At 42.2% G+C, this 21,531-nt stretch overlaps 1 protein-coding gene across 4 annotated transcripts in view; it reads left to right on the top strand.

Annotated features, from left to right (window-relative positions):
- The window catches only part of ANTXR1 (ANTXR cell adhesion molecule 1), a 250,183-nt gene continuing 228,652 nt past the window's right edge, over positions 1–21,531 (top strand). For all 4 annotated transcript variants that reach the window (XM_050940028.1, XM_050940026.1, XM_050940027.1 and 1 more), the window contains exons 1-3: positions 1–509; positions 16,985–17,056; positions 18,047–18,118. In XM_050940028.1, the coding sequence (XP_050795985.1) occupies positions 358–509; positions 16,985–17,056; positions 18,047–18,118 (296 nt within the window). In that variant the 5' untranslated portion in view covers positions 1–357. The remainder of the gene's footprint in view (positions 510–16,984; positions 17,057–18,046; positions 18,119–21,531) is intronic.

The raw sequence follows: 21,531 nt of genomic DNA, 5'->3' as shown, positions 1-21,531 counted from the left end.
CAAACCCTCCTCAGATTCTCTGAAATCTAGAATTGTTAGGAAGGAGTTTCTCTTGTTGCAAAACAATGATACTGCTTTTGGAAAGCTGCAAGGGAGAGTGACGGAGAAGTCCCTTTAAATAAAAAAAGTGAAATACGGTATTGTGCATCTTGAAATCTGAAACCAAGAAACAGAACTGCAGGGGAAACAAGGGGAAAAAGTCTTGCAATTTCAGAGGACAATTGTTGCAAGTGGAGTTTAAGGAGCAAAATATATGTATATACATTTTAAAGCCATTGAAAGGCATTTTTGGACAAGGCTATGAAATAAGGGAGCTTTGGAAGAAGAGAACTCCCCCCCCCCCCTTTTCTGGATATAATGGCTATTGCAAAGCAAAGAATCTTGAGATTCGGCTTCAGGTTTCTCTTCTTCGCAACGTTTGTGTTAGCCTGTGATGGACAAGGTGGAAATAAAGAGAACGGAGGTCCTGCTTGTTATGGAGGATTTGATTTGTACTTCATTTTAGACAAGTAAGTTGGTTTGTTTTTGTTTTAGATGAATCCTTTGCCAAGGCATGGAAATTTTATCAATTGACACTTACAAGATATCATGTCTTCAAGGGACCTGAAAAAGGTCCTACTCTTATGGCTTTATTTTTGTTTTGGTAACTTCTACAGTAGCTAGAATATGTCTTTCTGCAATGGTATATATGTAGTAGATTTGCCCAGCTTTGGGAGTTGAAATGTTTTGTTATTGTGACTAGTGTAGATGCTATAGTGGATACTTTACAGTGTCCTAAAATTGGCAGAGGGGAAGGATGGGAGGGAGGGAGAAAAACCTGGTTGTATCTGCTTTTTCTCTGACCTGCAAAGGTTGAGGTACTTCTAAAAGGAGTTGGCAGGGGAACGTTACCAGAGGCATTAATTTTTAGCTCACCTTTCAGAGGAAATGCCAGTCTGACTGAAGTGTTACTGTTCAACCATTTTCCCCATTAGATCCAAATGTTCCAGTTTAAGTGACTAGCTGATGGGAAAAAAAAAAAAGCTCTTTAATGGCTTAGTACTTTGTTTCAAAGAAAATCTGATTTTGATCACTGTGATAGAAAATATATAGACTTTCTTAAGGAATTGTTTTTTAAAGTTAGCCAATTTTTATCAGCTCTCAGTCAGATTTTCTTTGTTCCCAGTTAATGAAATGCATATTTTTACTGCTTAACTAACCAATAGTATACAGTGAGGATAAATGCTTACTCGTGTTATTTACCACTCATATGATACGTCATTGTTTTTGCATTGGTAGCTTCTTGCTGTAATTTAAAGGCCTTCAAATTGCACTATAGACAAGTTGAAAAGATAGGAAGCTCTCCAAAACAGTGTGGAAAAGAAACTAGTTAACCCCATCTGTATTTTGCAGTGGCTCCCAGATTCCATTAGTATAAAAGCCCATTCTGAATTATAATTAGTTATGCAACAAGATACTTGATTTAACAAAAAAAGATAAATACACTAGATATTTAGGAAAACCAGAATGTTAAATACTCAAGGGAAAAGTGATTTTATTTTCATTTTACTTAGTCCAATGAAAAAGTTCTTCTCACCTACAGCTTCTTATTGCTTTGATCATTCTGTTCTGTCATTTGGAATAGTTCCTTTTATCACCAGATTTCACAACAATGCTTTTTTTAAAAAAAAGTTGAGTATGATATCTATTGCAGATTACTTACATACACTAAGTTTCCCCTAAGGTTAAAGTTGAGGTGGCTGGAGGTTTTTCCCCATTGAGTAGATATGCTTTGTTATACCTTTTGAGTTAGATGAATGACAATGAAAATTCAACTACATCGAATGCATCCTCTTATGACACAAAAAGTGAAAATTTGCTCAGCCAGTACAAACCCTAAAGGTAGAAATGCTGCACCAGTACATGTATATCACTGGTTCATGTTACACTTCTGTAAGCCTCATTTTGCACTGGTGCAGTTTCTCGACATTTGAGTTTTTCACTGGTGCAAAATTCTTTAATGTAGAAAGGGTCACAGATGGGGCCTGATTCTAAATCCATTGAAAAAGTTCCATGGGCTTAGGTACTACCATGTTGGATGCTCTGTGGACCTGATCTTGCAAGAAACTGAGAACCTCTGTGGAGATGGTTGTGATTAGCACCTCACAAAGGGTGCTCAGTACCCTGCAGGATTGGGTCATCCAAACACCTTAGACAGAGAGTAGCAAGAAATGACCAAAGCTACCACCTCCTTTATACCTTCTTTATGTTTTGCAAAAAATGGGTTATCTGATCCCCATCAGCACTGATGTAAGTGGATATAATTCCATCAACTTCTGTGGAGTTGCTGTCAGGCACAATGGGTCTGAATATTCATATGCTGTCTGTTGTCATCTTGTCAGGTTGGTTGCCCATATGCGTTGTGTGGCTGAGCAGTGATCCATGGTGTACCTGGTGAACCTCACAGTTTACTCCTCAGTTAACATGTTACACTGACAGCGGTGTCTAGGTGTTGTTTTGTTTGGCGTGGGGCAGGCACAGTTTAAAATTGCATCTTTTCTTCATCCTGCTGATCTCAGGGTCATTCTTGTTCAGCTTTCGGACAGGGTTTAGCAACACAAGGTCATGTGGTCCTGTGGACAGTGGGTGGGAGGGGGAGATCTTGAAAGGATGGGCTTTCATCAAGTATCCATTGCTGCCAGAATGATAGGAAACCATTACACACTATCTTAGGAAGCGTGGGGGAATAATAATCGGCCTCAGTGATTTCCTAGCAGGGTTACCCCACATGTCTTGGGCAGTCAGTCAGTTTGCTACTCTCATGTTATCATTCTGGGGCATAAAGACAGAATGGGAATACTGGGATTATTTTTGATCCAGCCTCCATGTGAAATGGTCAGTTTGCATGCAGGATTTCAGACCATTCTGTCTGAAGCCTGGATGCCTCTCCTGTCCATGGTCTGGGGGAACACATTCAGTTGAACAGTGTATCAAGTAAGTAGCCAGGACCCCATAATGATAATGCAGTACCCTCTGCACAAGGACTAGGCATGATGGCACAGATTCTGAGCATAGCCTGAAATGGCCATTTTTTTCAATGACAGATTACATGCTCATTGTAAATTTCCTTTTTGCTGTAGTCTGACTCCGAGGGAAGCTCTGAGAGCAAGTCAGAGTTCTGACGTGAGATGCTGCATGCAGTACCATCAACAGCCATGCCATGTTGTACAAGTAGCATGGTTACAGGGCATGACACAGATTTAAATGGATACTAAATCTAATTAGGCACTGAGGCACAGGAGACAGTAGAGGGCTCCAGCATTGCTTGACTTCTAGGGCTGTGTTTATTTTTTTAATATTATTTCTTATGTCTCAGAATGAAACTCTTCCCCATTCCTGATAAGAGTCCTTTATCACTGGGGCTTTAATTATTTTTAAGGTAGATCCAAATGAAGACAGTGAAGCAGATCCTGATCTCGTTGCTATTCACTTCCTGGTGCACTTAGAGGTACAATCAGGAACTGTTCCCCATTGTTCTGGATGTTGTACAAAACCCACATGAAAACATGCTTCCTGCCTTGAAGAGTTAAGAACGCGGGAATTGGGAGACCTAGTCTCCTGTTTCTGACAGTGGCCAGCAACAGATGCGGTAGAAGAAGAAGTGAGAACCCCACAGTAGCAGATGTGGGATAATCTACCTGTTTGCATTACGTCTCATCCTGATCTCTATTAGCTAGAAATGGTCTGGTGATCTGAAGTTTAATATCCCTTCCAAAAGGATGATGATAATTATGAACACTCAAGAATATTCATGATATCTATATAAATGTCCAATCAATTTTTTCTTAGTTGAGTTTACAATCCAAGGCCCCAATCCTACAAACTCTTACCCATTTCTTCTAGTGTTTGAGCCTTTAGAGTTCTGGTCAGGTCACATTTTCAAATTTTTCTCTGTAACCTGGAGGGCTAGAAAGTTAATGAACAAAAAACAGCAACAACAACAAAGCAGCTGAGGTGATCCTGTATTCACTTGTATCTAAGTAAAATACCAAATATCATGAGACTCATCAATTGCCAGTGCTGGATTTCTTATAGGCATCTTGCAGAACAGGTCTCAAGAAGAGATTTGAAGGTGAAGAGAGTAGCACAGAAGAGATGAGGGTGGCATTCTATGCATAAGTGGCAGTGTGGAAGAAGGTCCTGGTGAGAAGCTAGCAAATAGGCAGATGAGGTTAGCACTATCAATGGAGAAGAGGACTAGGATGAAATAGGGGAAATAAGACAGAAGGAAAACTTGTGAAGGGTCTTGAAAATGAATGAAGCTTGAACAAGTAACCAAGGTCAAGCTTGAGTTTGAGTTGAAAAAGTGGGAGACAATGGAGAGATTTGAAGCTAATGGAAAGATTCCCAGTGGTCTTTAGATTAGGCTCTCAAAGGAGGTTAGAATGACAGGGAAAGAAGACAATCTTATTAGATCGGTTTTGTGTGGACTGAAGGGATACAACAGGATGTCAGGTATGCTACAGAAGAGTTGTTTATGATAATCAAGACAGGAGATGAGGAAGGCTTGGATAAGAGTTTTGACTCTTTGAATAGCTTGCAAAGAATTGCTCATAGAAATGTTACAGAAGAAGCAGCAAAATCTGGATGCAGCCTGGATGTGCAGAGCAAGATAGGAGTCAAAGATCCCTTAGATTACAGATCTGAGTGTCGAGTCCTAATTCACTTAGTCCAAACTCACTCATTTCAAAGGGCACACTCCTGAGACATCAATGAATGTTCTAGGTGCTGAGAACCACTCAGGATTTAGCCATTTGTAACATTGCCTGAGAAAGGAGGGAAGGCTGTGGATTAGGAATTTTGCATTAAGAACTCAAGCTTTGGTCCCATGAGAGAAACAAATGACTTTCCATTGTGGTTTATTTTAATCCTGATATTTGTACTTCCGCAGCGAAAAAGATCAATATCTGAAATCAGGGCCTTCAATATTATCTGAGATGTTCATTGCCAGTGTGGTCTGAGTCCTGTAATCACCAGGGCTGAGGTTTTCAAAGCTGCTTTACGGTATTTAGACCCAGATATTCCATTAGTTTTAATGTAGGATCTGGGTTTAAATCCCCTAGATTTTTTTGAAAATCTCAATCTATACCTTTTCTTCCAATTTCCTTGTAGAAAGGGGTTTCCTAGGCAAGAAATATGAAGTTATCCCAGCCTTCCAGGTACATACTAGCACCATAGAGCATGCAGTGCCCAGTCCAACAGGTTCCATCAGTTGGAACAACTATTTGGATAGAAAAAAAGGGAATTTTTGGACTGGCTGTTTTACTGTTTGGCAATGTGCTGAACCAATCAGAGATTTCTCTGACTGCAGAATGTTTTCCACAGATGTGTGCAAGTAACAGGAATGTCTTTTCATCCCTGGTTTTATGGGGTTATTGGCAAAATGTACCCAAAGGCAGATATTTTTTGATCTTGCAAAATAAACTGCATTGCTGCTCAGTGCAGTTAGAGGGGGCTAATGTTCTTTAGCACTGATGTTTTTAGATTGTACTGTATTTACTTTGGGATTAATTAAATTATATGGTGCGATAGTGGAACTCATGGAGAAATCTTTCCTGGTATCTCATTATGTTGGACCCGAGTATTATGGAAATAAGGAATCTGGGTGTACTTATGGATGTTTCTGTGAATTAGTGGTTGGGACAGCTGAATTCTTGTGGCACATCACCTTTTTATGATTTGAATTGCAGTATTGCCTAGGAGACTCAGTTGTGGACCAGGACCCCATTGTGCTAGGTGCTGTACAAACTCAACAAAATGATGCTCCCTGTTCCAAACAGCTTACAATCTAAGGGCTGGTCTACACTACGGGGGGAAATCGATCTAAGATACGCAACTTCAGCTATGTGAATAATGTAGCTGAAGTCTAAGTATCTTAGATCGAATTACCTACTGTCCTCACGGCACGGGATTGATGTCTGCGGCTCCCCATGTCGACTCCGCTACCGCCATTCTGGTTAGTGGAGTTCCGGAGTCGATAGGAGCTCATTCAGGGATCGATATATTGCGTCTAGATGAGACACAATATATCGATCCCCGAGAAATCGATTGCTACCCGCCGATACGGCGGGTAGTGAAGACGTAGCCTTAGTCTAAAATCAGAGACAACAAGAGGCTACAGACAGATAGGGAAGCTTATGGAAACAATGAGAAGATATTGGTCAGCATGATAGGCAGACCATTCTTTTGATTGATTTGTTCCATTCACTATTATCTAGCAAACCTAGGGGGAGGGGTAGCTCAGTAGTTTGAGCATTGGTCTGCTAAACTCAGGATTGTGAGTTCGGTCCTTGAGGGGGTCTCCTAGGGATCTGTGGCAAAATCAGTACTTGGTCCTGCTGGTGAAGGCAAGGGACTGGACTCAATGACCTTTCAGGGTCCCTTCCAGTTTTATCAGATAGGTATATCTCCAAATAAGTGTCACAGCATATGATTGACTAATGCATTTATCCATCCCATTTACAATATGTCTAGCACCAGCCACTTGAACACTGGATAGGAGAGGCTCATGGAACCATTGATTTGCAATTCGGGAGGTGAATTTTAAATCCTGGTACTAATATTTTCTGTCATTTACAAGCTCAAGGTTAAAGGCCTTATTTTCAAAGGGGACATCTCAGAACAGCCGACATTTTATTCCCACCCACACGAACAAATGCATGAAACTGCTTTGTCGGTGAATGCATGTAAACAGGTGTGCGCATGCAAAAATTTGCATGAACCAGATGAAAAATCTGGCTGTAAGAGAATAGTGATGAAGGGAGGCAAGTAATCTGAGCCATTTCCTGTGATTCTTTCGTTGACCATTCAGCCAGTTATTCCATTTTTAACAAACCGCATTGAAATGAACTCCCTCTATTAAAAGTACATATAACAAATAAAGGGTTAGATCTTTCTCTCCCTTATACTAGCTTTACTTGATGTAACTCTGTTGACTTAAATAAGTCATGTAACTCCTCATTTGCACCAGTATAAGTAAGTGGAAATTGAGCTCACCGAGTGATGGGAAGCAGACAAAAATAAGAAAAAATAAGAAGCATTTGACATCACATAGAGACAAGACTGTCCTCCAGGAACCACTTCCTGTGGGGAGGGAGGTGATTCTTCCTATTGGAGAAACAAAAGCTCTAGCAAAATCCAGCCACAGAACTTTCTGGAACAGAGTACTGGTCTAGCTGTTTTAGTCACCAGAGATACAGGCTCTGTGGAATGAAGACACTTTTACCTCTAAGAAACCAGTTCAAATTTGTCCCAGATCACTTGAGACAAAAGCTTTTTACTATCTGATGACTAGTGACCATTGTGAAAGGTTTCAATCCAGTTTGTAATGGTCTGGTGTCTACCACACACAGTTGGCACAACTGTTGGTTGTCTCACTAGGCTGACCAAGGCATATAGGCTGAGCTTCCTGCTTGCTCCCCATTATATGTGTTTCTTTAACATGAGGTGTAAGGTGTGTTGTCAGGACTGTGGAGAAGCTTGTAGTTCAGTTGTCTTTGTACCTGTTCTGTGAATAAATGTAACATAAGAATTGCCATACTGACCAATGGTCCACCTAGCCTGGTATCCTGTCTTCCAACAGTGGCCAATGCCAGATGCTTCAGAGGGAATGAACAGAACAGGTAATCATCAAGTGATCCATTCTCTGTTATCCAACCACAGTTTTTGGCAAGCAGAGGCTAGGGACACCCAGAGTATGGGGTTGCATCCCTGACTATCTTGGTTAATAGCTGTTGATGGACCTATCCTCCATGAACTTAGTTCTTTTTTGACCTTCATATAGTTTTGACCTTCACAACATCCTCTGGCAACTAGTTCCACAGGTTGACTGCATTGTGTGAAGAAGTGCTTCCATTTGTTTTTTTTTAAACCTACTGCCTATTAATTTCACTGGGTGGCCACTGGTTCTTGTGTTATATGAAGAGTAAATAACACTTCCTTATGCACTTTCTCCAAACCATTCATGATTTTATACATCTCTAACACATCCCCCCTTAATTATCTCTTTTTCCAAGCTGAGAAGTCCCAGGGTTTTTAATCTCATCTCATATGGAAGCTGTTCCATGCCCTTAATCATTTTTGTTGCCCTTATCTGTATGTTTTCCCATTTTAATATATCTTTTTTGGAGAAGGGGCAATCAGACCTGCTGGCAGTATTCAAGGTGTGGGTGTGCCATGGATTGGTAGTGTCTGTTGCCTGATCTACAAAGGATGAGGGTCTATAACAGATTCACAACTAATGAGCCTGGTTCTTTGGCTCAAACTGTAAAAACATTTGCATTTAGCTCTGGAGATCTGCAGTTCAATTCCTGTTGTCAAACACGATGGCAGCTGTGACATAATCACAGGCTAACTGACTTCAGTGGAATTCTTGTCCTCTTAGACTTGGACTGCATTTGGTCATAAGGACAAAACTCTGCTCTCGTTGCACCTGAGCAAGCCTTGAAACACGGATCACACATCACACTACAATGTTTAATGGCTGGTCTTTATCAGTGAGTGGCCTTGTGTTAAGTGCAGCTCAAACAATAGAGTTAAATCACTTTTCTAACAGTGATGGGGTTTGTCCAAACCTATTGGCTTTTTCCAAATGTCTCTTGGAATACTTGGGAAGATGGAATGAAGAGACTGGCTCTTCCAATAAAACCGTACTGATTTCTAAAGAGCGCAGTAAGATGCTGCAACAAAATTTCCTGGGCCAAATTCAGCTCTCATTGACAGCCATGGAATGAAGCGGAGTGACTCCATTCTTGCACTGGCATAACTGAGAGAAGAATCTGACCACCACCAATCTCTAAACCAAACATCTTTCTTTTTTGTTTTGTCCGCTGTTGGCATGTACGTACAAGTAGATATGAGCTTAGATTCATAGATTCCAAGACCAGAAGGGGCCATTGTGATCACTGATTGCATGAAGTCCATGGCCCTGATTCTGTCTTCGCGTACACTGATGTAACTCTACTAGCATCATTGGAGGAGAGGAAACCAGTGTAAATGTAAACAAGTGTCATTGGAAGTGTAAACAAGTGTGATTGGAATTGGACACTGTGTGTGGTGGGGTGACATTGACGCAAAGCGCATGAATAATAATTTGGCCCCAATTCAGGAAAACACTCTAGCACATGTTTAACTTTGAGCATACTTTTAAATATTAAAGTCAATGAGACTAAAGAATATGCTTAATTGCTTTCCTGAATCGAAGCATTACTGTGCAATGGTAGAAACTCCGAGCCAGATCTGGTTCTCATTTATACCAGTGTAAGTCTTCTAGCCTCATTTGGATTTACCAAATGCTAATGTCGTTGATAGTGGAATTTATCTACTTAATGGTTTAAGTCTACTCTAAGTATGCATTTTTTTCTGCAGTAAAGAGAGTTCCTGGCAACCTCATTATGATATTTCTTAGCTGCTGTTCACACACACTGTACAAGGTGTAAGGTTGCATCATCTTGGCTGGTTGATCATTTTGTTCCTCTTGCTAGATCTACAGTTATAAACATAACAAATTCAGATGTTTTGTTTTAAACAGTTAGGCTTTATAGAAATGCTTATCTCATTCAGACAACTTATCGACTGGTACTTAAAAAATAATTATATCATTTTGCAGCAATGGTGCAAAAAACTGCTAGTAACATGACCATAAGCTATAGCATTTTGTGCTATTATGGTTGATTATAACAGTTGTTGGGTTTGGGGTTTGTTATTTTTTTAATGACTGATCCCTGGTTAAATAGTAAGTAGAGTCAGGATGAGCCCTACCCTGACATCTGGTGGTGAATTATGGGAAGTATGGAAAGAATTTCAGGAAGTGTGGAATCTCAGGTGTTTGCACGGGCACACCCAGCATAGCCCAAGGCAGCCTGGGATGTTTATTTTGACAGCTCTGGGATCCCCAATTTCTTTGTTATTGGGGCAGGATAAATAAAGTGTTGCCGCCTGATTATGCGAATGAGGAACTACGAGACTGCTTTATGACAGAGATGTCTCAATATAAATTAAGTGACACTTGCTAGACAAGGGACATGGGTTCCAAAACCCAGTGAATTGAGAGAGGTTGGGGACTGGTGTGTGTGCCTGATGGTATGGGTCCCTTTTGAGGGCCTGGAACACCAATTGCACATCTTCCTCTCTCCACTGTTAAAGAGTAGAGCTAATTTTGATTCCATTAGGAGTCCATCTAAAGGCTGCTGAGCTGAATTTGTGTTGAGCCAATGGTGCACCAGCACCAGGGCTCCCCTACTATGAGCTGAAATCACTAAGAGTTGAAATCACTAAAGAGCTGGAATTACTGAGCTGAGAGCACTGAGTGCTGTGCTAACTAGTGGGGGAGCCTGAAGACCTATTGCTAAGCGGCTGGCAGAGCGGAGCAGTTTGCAGCATGTTGGAGCAGCCTATGGAACAGTGAGCGGAATGGAGCAGTTTGCGGGGACGGCTGGAGTGGCTCACGGGTTGGCTGGAGGAGCGGCACAGCTGGTGAAGTGGAGCTGGTTGTGGTGAAGGCTGCAGCAGAACTCCACGGAGAGGTGGAGCAGTTGGCCTTAGCCCATGTAAGGTGCCCCTTACCACTCTGTGTGGGCCCCACCACCCTGTGTGGGCCCCCCCCATTTCCACCCAGGTTGGGGCGGGGTAAAACTCTGCAGATAAACTTTTGAACTCTGGAGTGGCACTGACCAGAGACTTTTGGGTTGTTGGACTTTGGGGTGATTGGACTTAAGACCCTAAGGGGGAAAGGACATTGCCAAACGTACTTGGAGGTGGGTTTTTGCTTATGGTTTGTGTTATAATCCTGTTTGTGGTGTTTCTCCAGTGTGATGCGGCATTGTTTCCCTCCTTTATTAAAAGGATTTTGCTACACTCATCAGACTCTGTGCTTGCGAGAGGGAAAGTATTGCCTCCTAGAGGCGCCCAGGGGGGTGGTATGTAAGTGTCCCAGGTCACTGGGTGGGGGCTCGAGCTGGTTAGGCATTGTGTTATTGAAACGGAACCCCTGGATACTGAACCTGGGCCTTGTTGCTGCCAACTCAGAGGGGCAGAAGGGTTACGAATTGAGACATGGATCCAAACTGCACCAGGTTTTGAGCTTGCAAGAGCAAAACCACGCCAGTCTCTATTTGATATGAGCTAAACTGGAACCAAATATCTGAACTTCCTGGAAGTCTGGGGAGATCAGCTAAATGGGACTCAGATCTTGTGAATCCTGTCCTGGTTTGTTGTGTGTTTGTGATGCAAAAACCAAAACCACTCACTGCTCTGGATGTTCATGTGTTCTTTTGTTAGATTCGAGGGGTCCTTTCAGAGACATAAGGGTATTTATTCAGGCAAAGCTTCCATTGATCTCAATGAGATTTCCCCCACCCCTGCAGAGTATGAATAATAATAAGGGGGCTTGGCACTCCTTCCATTGAAGTCAATGGCAAAACTCGTATTGCCTTCAGCGCGAGCAAAATGAGGTCACAAGCAGGGATTGAAGGATTTGACCTTTTGTCTAAAGGAGAGTCTTTGAATTCCAGATTTTGCTGCCTTTTGGGGTTTTTTTGAGGATAAAGAGCAAGCGACAAACAGCGCCAAGTAAACAGCTCCCAATAAAACCATGTCTGATGCAGCTGTTAGGATTGGCTTGCTGTGGCTAAATGTCAGGTTGAAGATGCTCTGAGAAGAGGAAGAGCAGAAAGCAGGGGTGGCGGAATAACTGAGAGTATGTCTACTTTGCAATTAGACACCCATGGCTGATCCGTACCAGCTGGCTGGGGCATGGGGATGTGTATCTGCTTCAGCCTGAGCTCTGGGACCCTCCGACCTCACAGGGTCTTATAGCCCGGGGTCCAACCTGAGCCAGAATGTCTACACTGCAATTAAACAGCCCCTAGCCCAAGCTCTGCGAACCTGAGTCAGCTGGCATGGGCCAACTGTAGGGTTTTAATTGCAGTATAGACATAACTTGAGAAGTGGATAGTCAAAGAGGCTTCATTGTCATTACAAAATAATCCTTGGCCTATGCACAGTGCCTTTCATCTGCAGATACCGCTGTGCATTATGTGTATTAATGAATTAAGGTTTGCACTGCCCGTGTGATCATCACCATCTGCATTTTAAACAGAGACATGGAGAACTTAAGGGGTTAGATTTTCATATGAGCTCAGGTGCCATTTAAGCGTCAAAATAAGTAGCCAGGTTTTCAAAAGTGCTCAGCCCTTGGCATGAACATTTGGGTGCTGAGCTCTGTTGTCAATCTGGCAGCAAGTGCCACAATGAGGGATGTTTTTGGAAGATTGGACCTTTCTTTAGTTTCTTGGATGGGAACTGAGCTCCCTTGACAATCTGGCCTCAATTGTGAGCACCTGGACTAGAACTTGGGAGACTGGCCTCTGAGTCCCCAGCTCTAACCACAGCTCAGAAATGAGAACTAAACAACATTACAATATGTACAGGGAGGAGAACTGAAAATCTCGTCACTGGTGAGGCTGCTGCTGTTGCATCTGTAGACAGAGTTGTGATGCCAATTTGCCCGGCTGAAGAGAACATACCAATAGCAAACAGTTCCACTGGGTCATGTGGGCAACCCACAGTCCCAGAAGCCACGTTACTGGATAATATATGGGAAGGTGGAACTACAATATTTGGTACTAGTGTCTGGGACTGTGAATTCAGCATCAACAAGCTCTTCAATGCATGCACATTATAATAGTTCTTGACTGGATTTTGCTAGCATGGTGTAATGAACTGACTTTGTGTGTGTAAGTTAATGAGGGCCCAGAGAGAAGGTAAGAGATCTGCTACTAACATTAGATAAAGGACTTTTTGATAAGTCAAATGTCTGAGAACAGATTGGGAAACCAGCAACTACTGGTCTCCAGTACCAGTCTGGATACCTGCTCTCTCTCTCTCTCTCTCTCTCTCTCTGTCAGACCTCAAGCAAGTCATTTAACATCCAAGAAGTGGGAGGGATAGCACAGTGGTTTGAGCATTGACCTGCTAAACCCAGCATCGTGAATTCAATCACTGAAGTGGCCATTTAAGGAACTGGGGTAAAAATCTGTCTGGGGATTGATCCTGCCTTGAGCAGGAGGTTGGACTAGATGGCCTCCTGAGGTCCCTTCCAACCCTGATAGTCTATGTCTTTCCCATCTCTGTAAAAATGGGTCTAACAATCCTTACCTATCAGACAAGAGGTTTCATGACAATTAGTTACTTGGAGCGTGTGAAGGCTTTTTGAAAGCAGAAATGACTCTATAATAGGAAGGATGATGTGTGCTTGTCATGGAGTAAAATGAGTATTCTCAATATTTCCATATAGTGACACCACACGCATACATGGAGCACCCCGTCCCCATCTAGAAGGGACCCCTCTCCCTTTCAGCAGTAACTAGACTCCCTAATATGTGTTTGTTACCCCAATAGGGCAGGGGGCAACCCCTCCCACATTGAGAAGCCCTGTACTGGAGGCAATGGCATACAGTCAGTTATATGTAAAAGGTTTAATTTTGGGGAACCAGTTCTGACCTCACAGTGGTGTAACTCTGCTGAAGACAATGGGTTGACTCTGGATTAATGCCTCCCTACCTGAGATGAGAATCTGTCCCTTTTTGCAGGGGACTAGTGAGTTATTTTTATAAATATCATCATAGAGAGAAGGATAAGAAGCTCTGCTAAACCCCCATGTGAAATCTCTGCTGGTCTTGGACCTTGTGCTGCTCTACCCCTCTGTGTGAATATATGTGTGGGAAGGTTTCATGGAAAAAGAAAAGCTGTAATTTTAGATGTTTGGATTCTTGTTCCAAAGGGATGGGGGGAGGGTGAAATTGAAACTGCAGCTTATGTGGAGAATTAAAAAGCAGCGCGTAACTGAGAAAACTGCCTTTTCCAAAACCACTTAAAACCAAGTCCAGTGGAACAACAATCACAAAGGCAAACATTTAAACAGAGAATGTAGTTTGCTGGCAACTGGCATATAACTGACTCAAGCAACTGGGTTTTAAACTCATTTCTGGCTAATGCTGTGTTTTAAAAAAATTAAAAAAAAAAAGAAAAGAAAAGAAAAACCAACCCCAAGATTTCTCTCAGCTATGGAAAATGGCACTGTTTTATATAACAACCTACATACCATATGGGCTCTGTGACTGTTTCTCATTTGCAGCTGCCTCACTGTGTTTAAGAAAAAAAATTATGAAAACCAGAGGCTTCTAATAGGAACATAGGAATACAATGCAACAATGGTCAGTAGGTGATGATTCTGGTAGAGAGAGGGAGTGTTGCCTAGTGGAAAGAGCACTGAACTGGGCCTTGGGAGAACTGGATTCAATTCCTGGCTCTGCCACTGGCCTGTTGTATGACCTTGGTCAAGTCACTTTGCTGCTCTGTGCCTCAGTTTCCCCATCTGTAAATGACCCACACACACCCTTTTTGTAAAGTGTTTTGAGATTTACCGATGAAAAGTACTGTCTTGGAACTAGGTATTATTATTAGGGTCCAAATTCTGATATCATGGAAGTCAATGGGAAAACTCCCACTGATTTAACTGATAGCAGAAAGAGCGCCCATGATCAAGTTTCATCTGAAACTATGAATTTACATGCAAGCCTGAAAGCACTGCAGTGTCATTGACTAAAGTGAAGAGCGCACAAAGCCATGTAGCAGAACTATGGATCGGGGTCTCAGAATAAGAAAGTAAATCAGGTTTTTACTGAGTTGCTGTGAACAAAAATGAAACAAATCTGTGAATAATCCATACACTGTGGCTTGGCTTTGCATTGCACTTAGTCAGGGAAGTGATGTCACGTCATTAACAGCCAGACCGGACTTGTATGCACCAGCTTCTGCATGTTGTGATGATTTCGTTTATGGCTCTCAGTCTGGTTTCCCAGAGAGGAGACATAACAGAGAAATGTTAGATACTTTTACCTTTTTTTTCAAAAGCTTATCCATGCCCCGCCCCAAACCTCCACATTTCTAGTCTCTTGGATGATATTCAACTCAGCCTTTAAGAGGAATATTGTTGCTCTTTCAGTTGTAAGACTCTGTAATGGCAGAATTAAAAAAAACCCAAGCGAGTGGACTGAAACAATGTAAACTCAATGAGAGTATTTGTGTCAGTGCTCACCAGTGTTAGTAAGGATTGCACAAATCTATGCATGATAAGCAGACTTGCTGCGTAGATTGTCTAGTTAACCTCACTGTTTTGCTGTTTATCAACGTAAAAAGGAAAAATCCTGGCTCAGTCCCAATTCAATAAAAATCAACGACAAATCTCCCTTTGAACTCACTGGGAGCAGGATTAAGGCCCAATTGGTGTGACCCTAGGCACCTCTATATTTGCACCCTACCCACTACTGCAATAATATCTTGATGAAATAGGCCCTGTGAGGTATCATATGAAAACTAATAGCATACTGGTTATTAATATCGCTGTAAAATGCATATATTAATATTATATGTGAAGTTGTGAATTCCCTCTGAATGATGTTAGTAGGACATATTTAAGACAAGACAGTTTAGTGCAGGTAAAGGTGATAAACAGGTCTGTCCTTGATAAATGAATGTGGCTTTACCTAAGTTTACATGTTAGCTGTAACCAAAGCTATCGAACTAAACCACTGGGGGTTACCCTGCTCCTAAACTCGAGAGACAGAGAATTAACATGGCTCCTGTACCCCAGAGAGAGACAAAAGACTGACTCCCCAGAAGGCCTTCTTGACTAGTAAGAAAAAGGCAATTTCTTTGGGACTACAAGGAGCAAAGAGAGACTCCGTGTTTATCCTTCATCTTACGAGACAAAGAAACCAAGTGAATTGATCTCTGTGGTGGGTCTAGGCCAGTAAACAAGCTGGAAAGGAGACTGTTTGAGAAAGAAACCATCTTGAACAAAGACTGTATCTTGCTAGCTTGAGTTTTAGACTTTTGGATGCATGTTTTCATTTTTATTTGTTTGCAGCCATCTCTACCTTTATCTCTTTTATTGGTATCACTTAATCCATGCTCTTTTGTTAATAAACTTGATTTACTTTTACTATAAACTAATTCCTTGCTGTGCTTGAAGGGAAGGGTATATTTACCGTGTTAAATTGATAAGCTGTGATGTACAGGCTCTTTAACAGAGCACTTATCTTCTGTCAATGTACAGCGGCAGGGGCTGTACATTGCAAAAAAAAAAAAATCTCTGAGGAACTCGGGTGCTGGCATTCACTGATTGCCACCTGCTTGGTAAGGTTTGGGCCGGGAGAGCCTTGAGGAGTCTTCTGGTGAAGAAGACAGACTGGTGTGGCAGGGAGCTGACAGACAGTCTAATCTTCAGCAAAACTCACTCTTGCTGAGATGGATAGGTAACTCTGTGGCCCACAGCGCTGAGTATTCCAGCAGCGTGTCACAGTCTTTTTTACTGCAGTGCTAGAGAATATACCGGTTATGGCTGAATTATAGGTCTAAGATATTTTACCTCTCATTATCACCAGCACAATGGAAACAGTGGTTTAGATTTAGGAATCTTTCCTTCCTTCCAAATGCATTATGTTCCCTAAATGCACTCAAGCTGATAGCTAGGCACAATGACATGGTGAGTAAGACAATGGAATCCACCCAAAATACTTGACAGTGACATAGATCAGTGCTAACCCTGGGTTATTTGCTTACTGCCAAGTTAAAGGTCTAATGGAGCTGCCATATATTCTTGTCAAGAAGCAGCCTCAAATGCTCAACTTAAGTATAAATTATATGCTTCGCGTTTCAAAGTTGTGTCTGAGATATGATGCAATTTCCACCGCCCACTCCCTAACCCCACTTTAAGGAAACACAGAAAGGAGTTTTAGTTGCAGAAGTTTAGGTCTAGTTTTAGTTGTAAAAGAAATGATGAGATGAACAGATGTATAACAATACATTAGGCTGGAAAATAATAAAGCAGTGGCCTAACTATATGAAATTAAACTAATATTTCCTGCAATGATTGTTTTCCCAGATCAGGAAGCGTCCTGCACCACTGGAATGAAATCTATTTTTTCGTAGAACATCTTGCCCACAAGTTCATAAGGTAAGAAATGCTCTTTTTGCAGATAAACCCAACTGGGTGATGTGAGCTGCTAACTCAGGGTCAGATCACATGTGGTGCATAAGGAAGTATACTGATTCATACGAGCCGACAGTCAGACCCTAGGTCTTTTTAAGAGATTGAGTCCTGTTCATTTTTTTTATGCAAGATGCCCCACTGATTTCAATGGTAGTACTCCAGAGGTGAGCAGCAATTGTTGCAAATGTACTGAGCCCCTGAAGATGAGCAAATAAATCACTTCTATTTCTAATTTCCACGGGTCAGATTATACCATCCTGTGGAAGTACCATGGGGAGGGTAAAGATACTTCTGAGGCTCTCAGCTGCCATGCGGTGGGAGAAGGGAAGTGGAGTTTGCCTCTGCAGGAAGCAATCAGGAGCAATGTCTTTCCAAACCCCTTGAATGTTCCAGTAGCTGTGGGGTGAGCCTGTGGGTCACGAATCCAATGTGAGAAGTGAAAAGACACAGGCTAGTCTCCTTGCACCTCCACATAGTGGTAAGGGGACACTGAAATGTACAAACTTGCTTCTGTGGCATAACCTTCTTGTGGAAATTATGCAAACAGGAATGGCATTCACTTCTAGAGGGAACTGCTTAGGAATTTCCATGGTTTTGCAAGGAGGAATGAGACTTCATAAGGCTCCCATCTGCTGATTCCAGCTGGCTCTATTTAGGCCTCCATCTTCGTATGATTACATTATTATTATGGTAGCAGTCACAGGATCCAATCAAGTTCGCACCCCCATTTTGCTAGGTGCTGTACATACATCTAGTGAGAGAGTCCCTGCCCTAAAGATCTTACAAGAAGACAAGACAGAGAAAGGGTTGGAGGGGAGCAGTGGTACAAAGAAGAGTCATTGCAAGGAGCCAGAAGGGTAAAGCAAGAGAGAGGAGAAATACTGACTAGGTGAATGAATGGAGAAATGGATTGCAAATCATTCACTCACATTTCTATCTATTCTCTGTCTCCAGCCCCCAGCTGAGGATGTCATTCATTGTTTTCTCAACTAGAGGCTCAACTCTAATGAGGTTAACTGAAGACAGGTAAGAAGAATTTGGGGCTATAGCACAAAGTAATGTCCTTCCTTTTTCACTTTCTCCCTTTTTCTGGCTAGTAATTTCTGGTTTCATATCAAATGACTCTAACTTTAAATCACTTGGCTGTACTTAACATCTGATATGCATGTTAGGCTCTTAAAGGAAGAGCCAGTTGAAAATTTAATCAACATCGTCGTTTGGTGGAAAATTGTTTTTTCCCTCTAGAGAGAGTCTGCTTTCCTTGAAAATTTTTGATTCTTTTCATCAGAAAAGAAAATTTAAAAACCCAAAATTTTCAGCTGAAACCCAAAGACAAATATTTGAAATTTTCTGTGGAAATTTCTTCCATCCTCCCTACCCCCCCCTCATTCATTTTCTGTCCAGAGGTTCGCCTTTGTGTCACAAAACCTGGCTTTTGTTTAGTGTTTCAGTACAGAGGCAAAGGGCTGAATGGGCCATGGAGATGGGTGACTGGGGAGGGAGGGGAAGCCAGTAATTTCCCCCTCCTTCCCCCTCCATTGAGTCCCAGTGAATCCTTTCCTTTCTCTTCTTGCATCAAATTCATGCTCTTTTGTCCTCTTCTTCAGAGTCTTGTATTGTCTCCTCATAATCTACCCTTCTACTTTAATTTCCCCCTATACCCCATCTTGTTCACAATTCCTACCATGTTGTTTCTCTCTTGCTCTTACTCCCAGCTTTATACCATCAGTTATGTTACCACTGGCTCTTGAAACTGTTTCCCCTCTACTTGGCAACCTAGGTGAAGTAACCACCTCCTTAAATCTGCTTCTTCTAGGATAATTCAGTACTTGGGTTTCTTCATTGACTATCCTCCTACGCCTTCCTTTACCTGAACTGTTCTCCCATGCCTTTGTAATGATCCCTACCATGGGTTCTCAGCAGCTGGGACACTGAGCATCAAAGCACAGACCTCTGCCCCTTGAGCAAAAAGGAGCAACTCCATTAGCTGGCAGCAGTAATAGGCTAATCTTTTCTAGAGAATATTCAGTTACTAGAGAGGGGATGCTTCACAAGTGTATTACATCTTGTCTTGTCCCCACTTTCCCCATCTATCTGAGCGTGCAGATTCTTCATAGCAGAAAAGAGGTCTCACTCCAGTTTTGTAAAGCATTGTGTAAACTTATCTCACTCGTACCTGATTTTTAATAGCTCTTTATTAATAAAGTGAGCCAGTATACCAATCTGCAGCCAGTTGAATTTGAACATCAGAAAGATCAAGTTTGGAGCAATTGTTTTGAGAAGGATCTTCTTTGTGTGGGTAAATGCAAGAACACCAACAGGAATTCTATTGGGGTCTTGCTTTCTCTAGAGGATTCTGAGTAGAACTAGGAATGCAGGGTGGGAGGGGGATTTAGCCTGTGGAAGGGTAAACTCTAAAGACTTGGGCTGAGATTTTTCAAAGCTATCTAAGGGATCTGGATACCCAGTTTTCATTGTAGTTAATCCAGATCCCTTCAGGCAGCTTTGAAAATCTCATCTTCAGAGAATTAACCCTCTACTTCAGGATCTTATTCTCACCTTTCAGGACCATTCATGGAGTTTACTCACCTCTGCCCTAGGGGCGAGAGAGCAAATGGACAGAACAAGAGTGTCTCTGTGCAAAGTGTGGGAACTACGGTCAATCTCCTGAGAAACATTTGTAGGTGGTTCCTTCACCATTCAAAAAAAGGAACCTCCCCCCCAAATAACCTATTTCACCCTGCCATAAACCAAAGCACCCTGACAGCAACTGCCTAATAGCAGAGGAAGCACCTGTGTGCCAGATTTGGACAGCTGAATATGTGCCACTTCTGATCTGTCTGAAGTGCACATGCTGGTTGCTTGACTTTGAGGTTATTGAAAGGGGAAGAAAGGGAGAAATGAGAGAGAGACGTTGTTCCCTCATCATAGGCCTGTCCTTAGATTTCCTTCCCTTTTCTCCATGCTGGAAGGGGAGGAGCGGGGTTGCTTTCACCACCAGTGCAGAAAAGCCCAGCGCTTTGCCAAACATCATTTTTCTGATCTCCAGTTCACCTTTTTTCAGAAACTTTGTTTGGGGTCTGTGATGGAGTAGGGGCTGTCTGTGTGGGGAATGGGAGAGCAGGGGAGGACTTTAGGGGATGGACGATACCGGAGCCTGTAACCTGAGCTAGGTAAGGGAGGGGAAAGGTCAACACCTTTGCCCCGGAAGGGGGACAAAGGAAGGGAGTGGCAGGAGGGAAGCAGTTTGAGTTTGGGTTTGGGGCTGGGTGGGCGGAATTCAGGGTATCCTAGCTAGGATCCAAGCACCCTAAAAGCCCAGAAGGACCCAATGGAGGGGTCCTGACTGTGCCTGCAAGATCTGCTGTAACCTGTGTTCCTGTTGTCCAATAAGCCTTCTGTTTTACTGGCTGGCTAAAAGTCACTGTGGGTCCCAGGAAGAGGGGTGCAGGACTGGACTCCCCCACACTCTGTGACAGGGTCCCTGTACTATTATGGAAAGTACCTTGATGTGGGTGAGGGGTTGGAATTGACTGATCTGTATAATTACTTAGAGGCATTTGTGATGAATATTAAGATTAATGAGAAGCCTTTGAAAGGACTAAGGAGCTATTAGACAGGCAAGCAGAAGATCTAGGTGGGTTGGGTGTTTTTTGACTGGGCCAGTTTATAAGCATAACACTTTTGGAAAGTATTCTCATTGTCCCCTCTTAGAAAAGCAATGGGAGTCTTTTCATTGATTTCCAGTGTAAGTTGGATCAGGCCCCTTTAATCACTGCAGTTTCTTCTGTTAACTTCATTGCCACGTGGAAGAAAAATGTGTAACACATGCGAATGCTGTATGAATAGCATATGTTTTACATATTGGACTTCTCTGAGGTTGCATACCAGCATAGCTCCTGTTTATGAACTAACAGGAAACTGATTTCCTATAGTATAGCCAGTTCCTATAGTAAAGCCAGTTTCCTATAGTATAGTCTACATGCATACCAGTCTAAAAAATGCTATTAAAACTGGCCAGTCGGGACATGAAATCTACTCCTCCGCCATTTACCATAACAATGGAGGACAATGAGAAAATTAATTTTATTTAGCTTGATTATCAGAGGAAAACCCACCCCACTATTGAATGGGCAAGGAGACTTTTGCAAGGCTCTATGTCACATACATAAGAAGATCTCCACTTATGTACGTGAAACCTTTGTTTCCATATGGGAATGTATAAACTTACCCAACAGACCTAGAAATCATGTTGATTTCAGGCAGGACGGTAGTGTGGCACTAGCTAAAATCCAGCATGCTGGCAGGTGTAAGTCTTCTGTTTCAGTTGGAGGACTGACAGGTAAAATGTGGGTCTATTGGCATATATCATCAGACTTCCCGATGTATAGCTGTGTGCAAAGGCTGTGATTAGCAATCACCTTTTCTTTTACTTGGAT

Source organism: Gopherus flavomarginatus, chromosome 2, assembly GCF_025201925.1.
Source record: "Gopherus flavomarginatus isolate rGopFla2 chromosome 2, rGopFla2.mat.asm, whole genome shotgun sequence".
In the NCBI taxonomy this organism is placed as follows: Eukaryota; Metazoa; Chordata; order Testudines; family Testudinidae; genus Gopherus; species Gopherus flavomarginatus.
The sequence above is the reverse complement of the archived record's forward strand: the minus strand, read 5'-3'. Positions and strand labels throughout refer to the sequence as shown.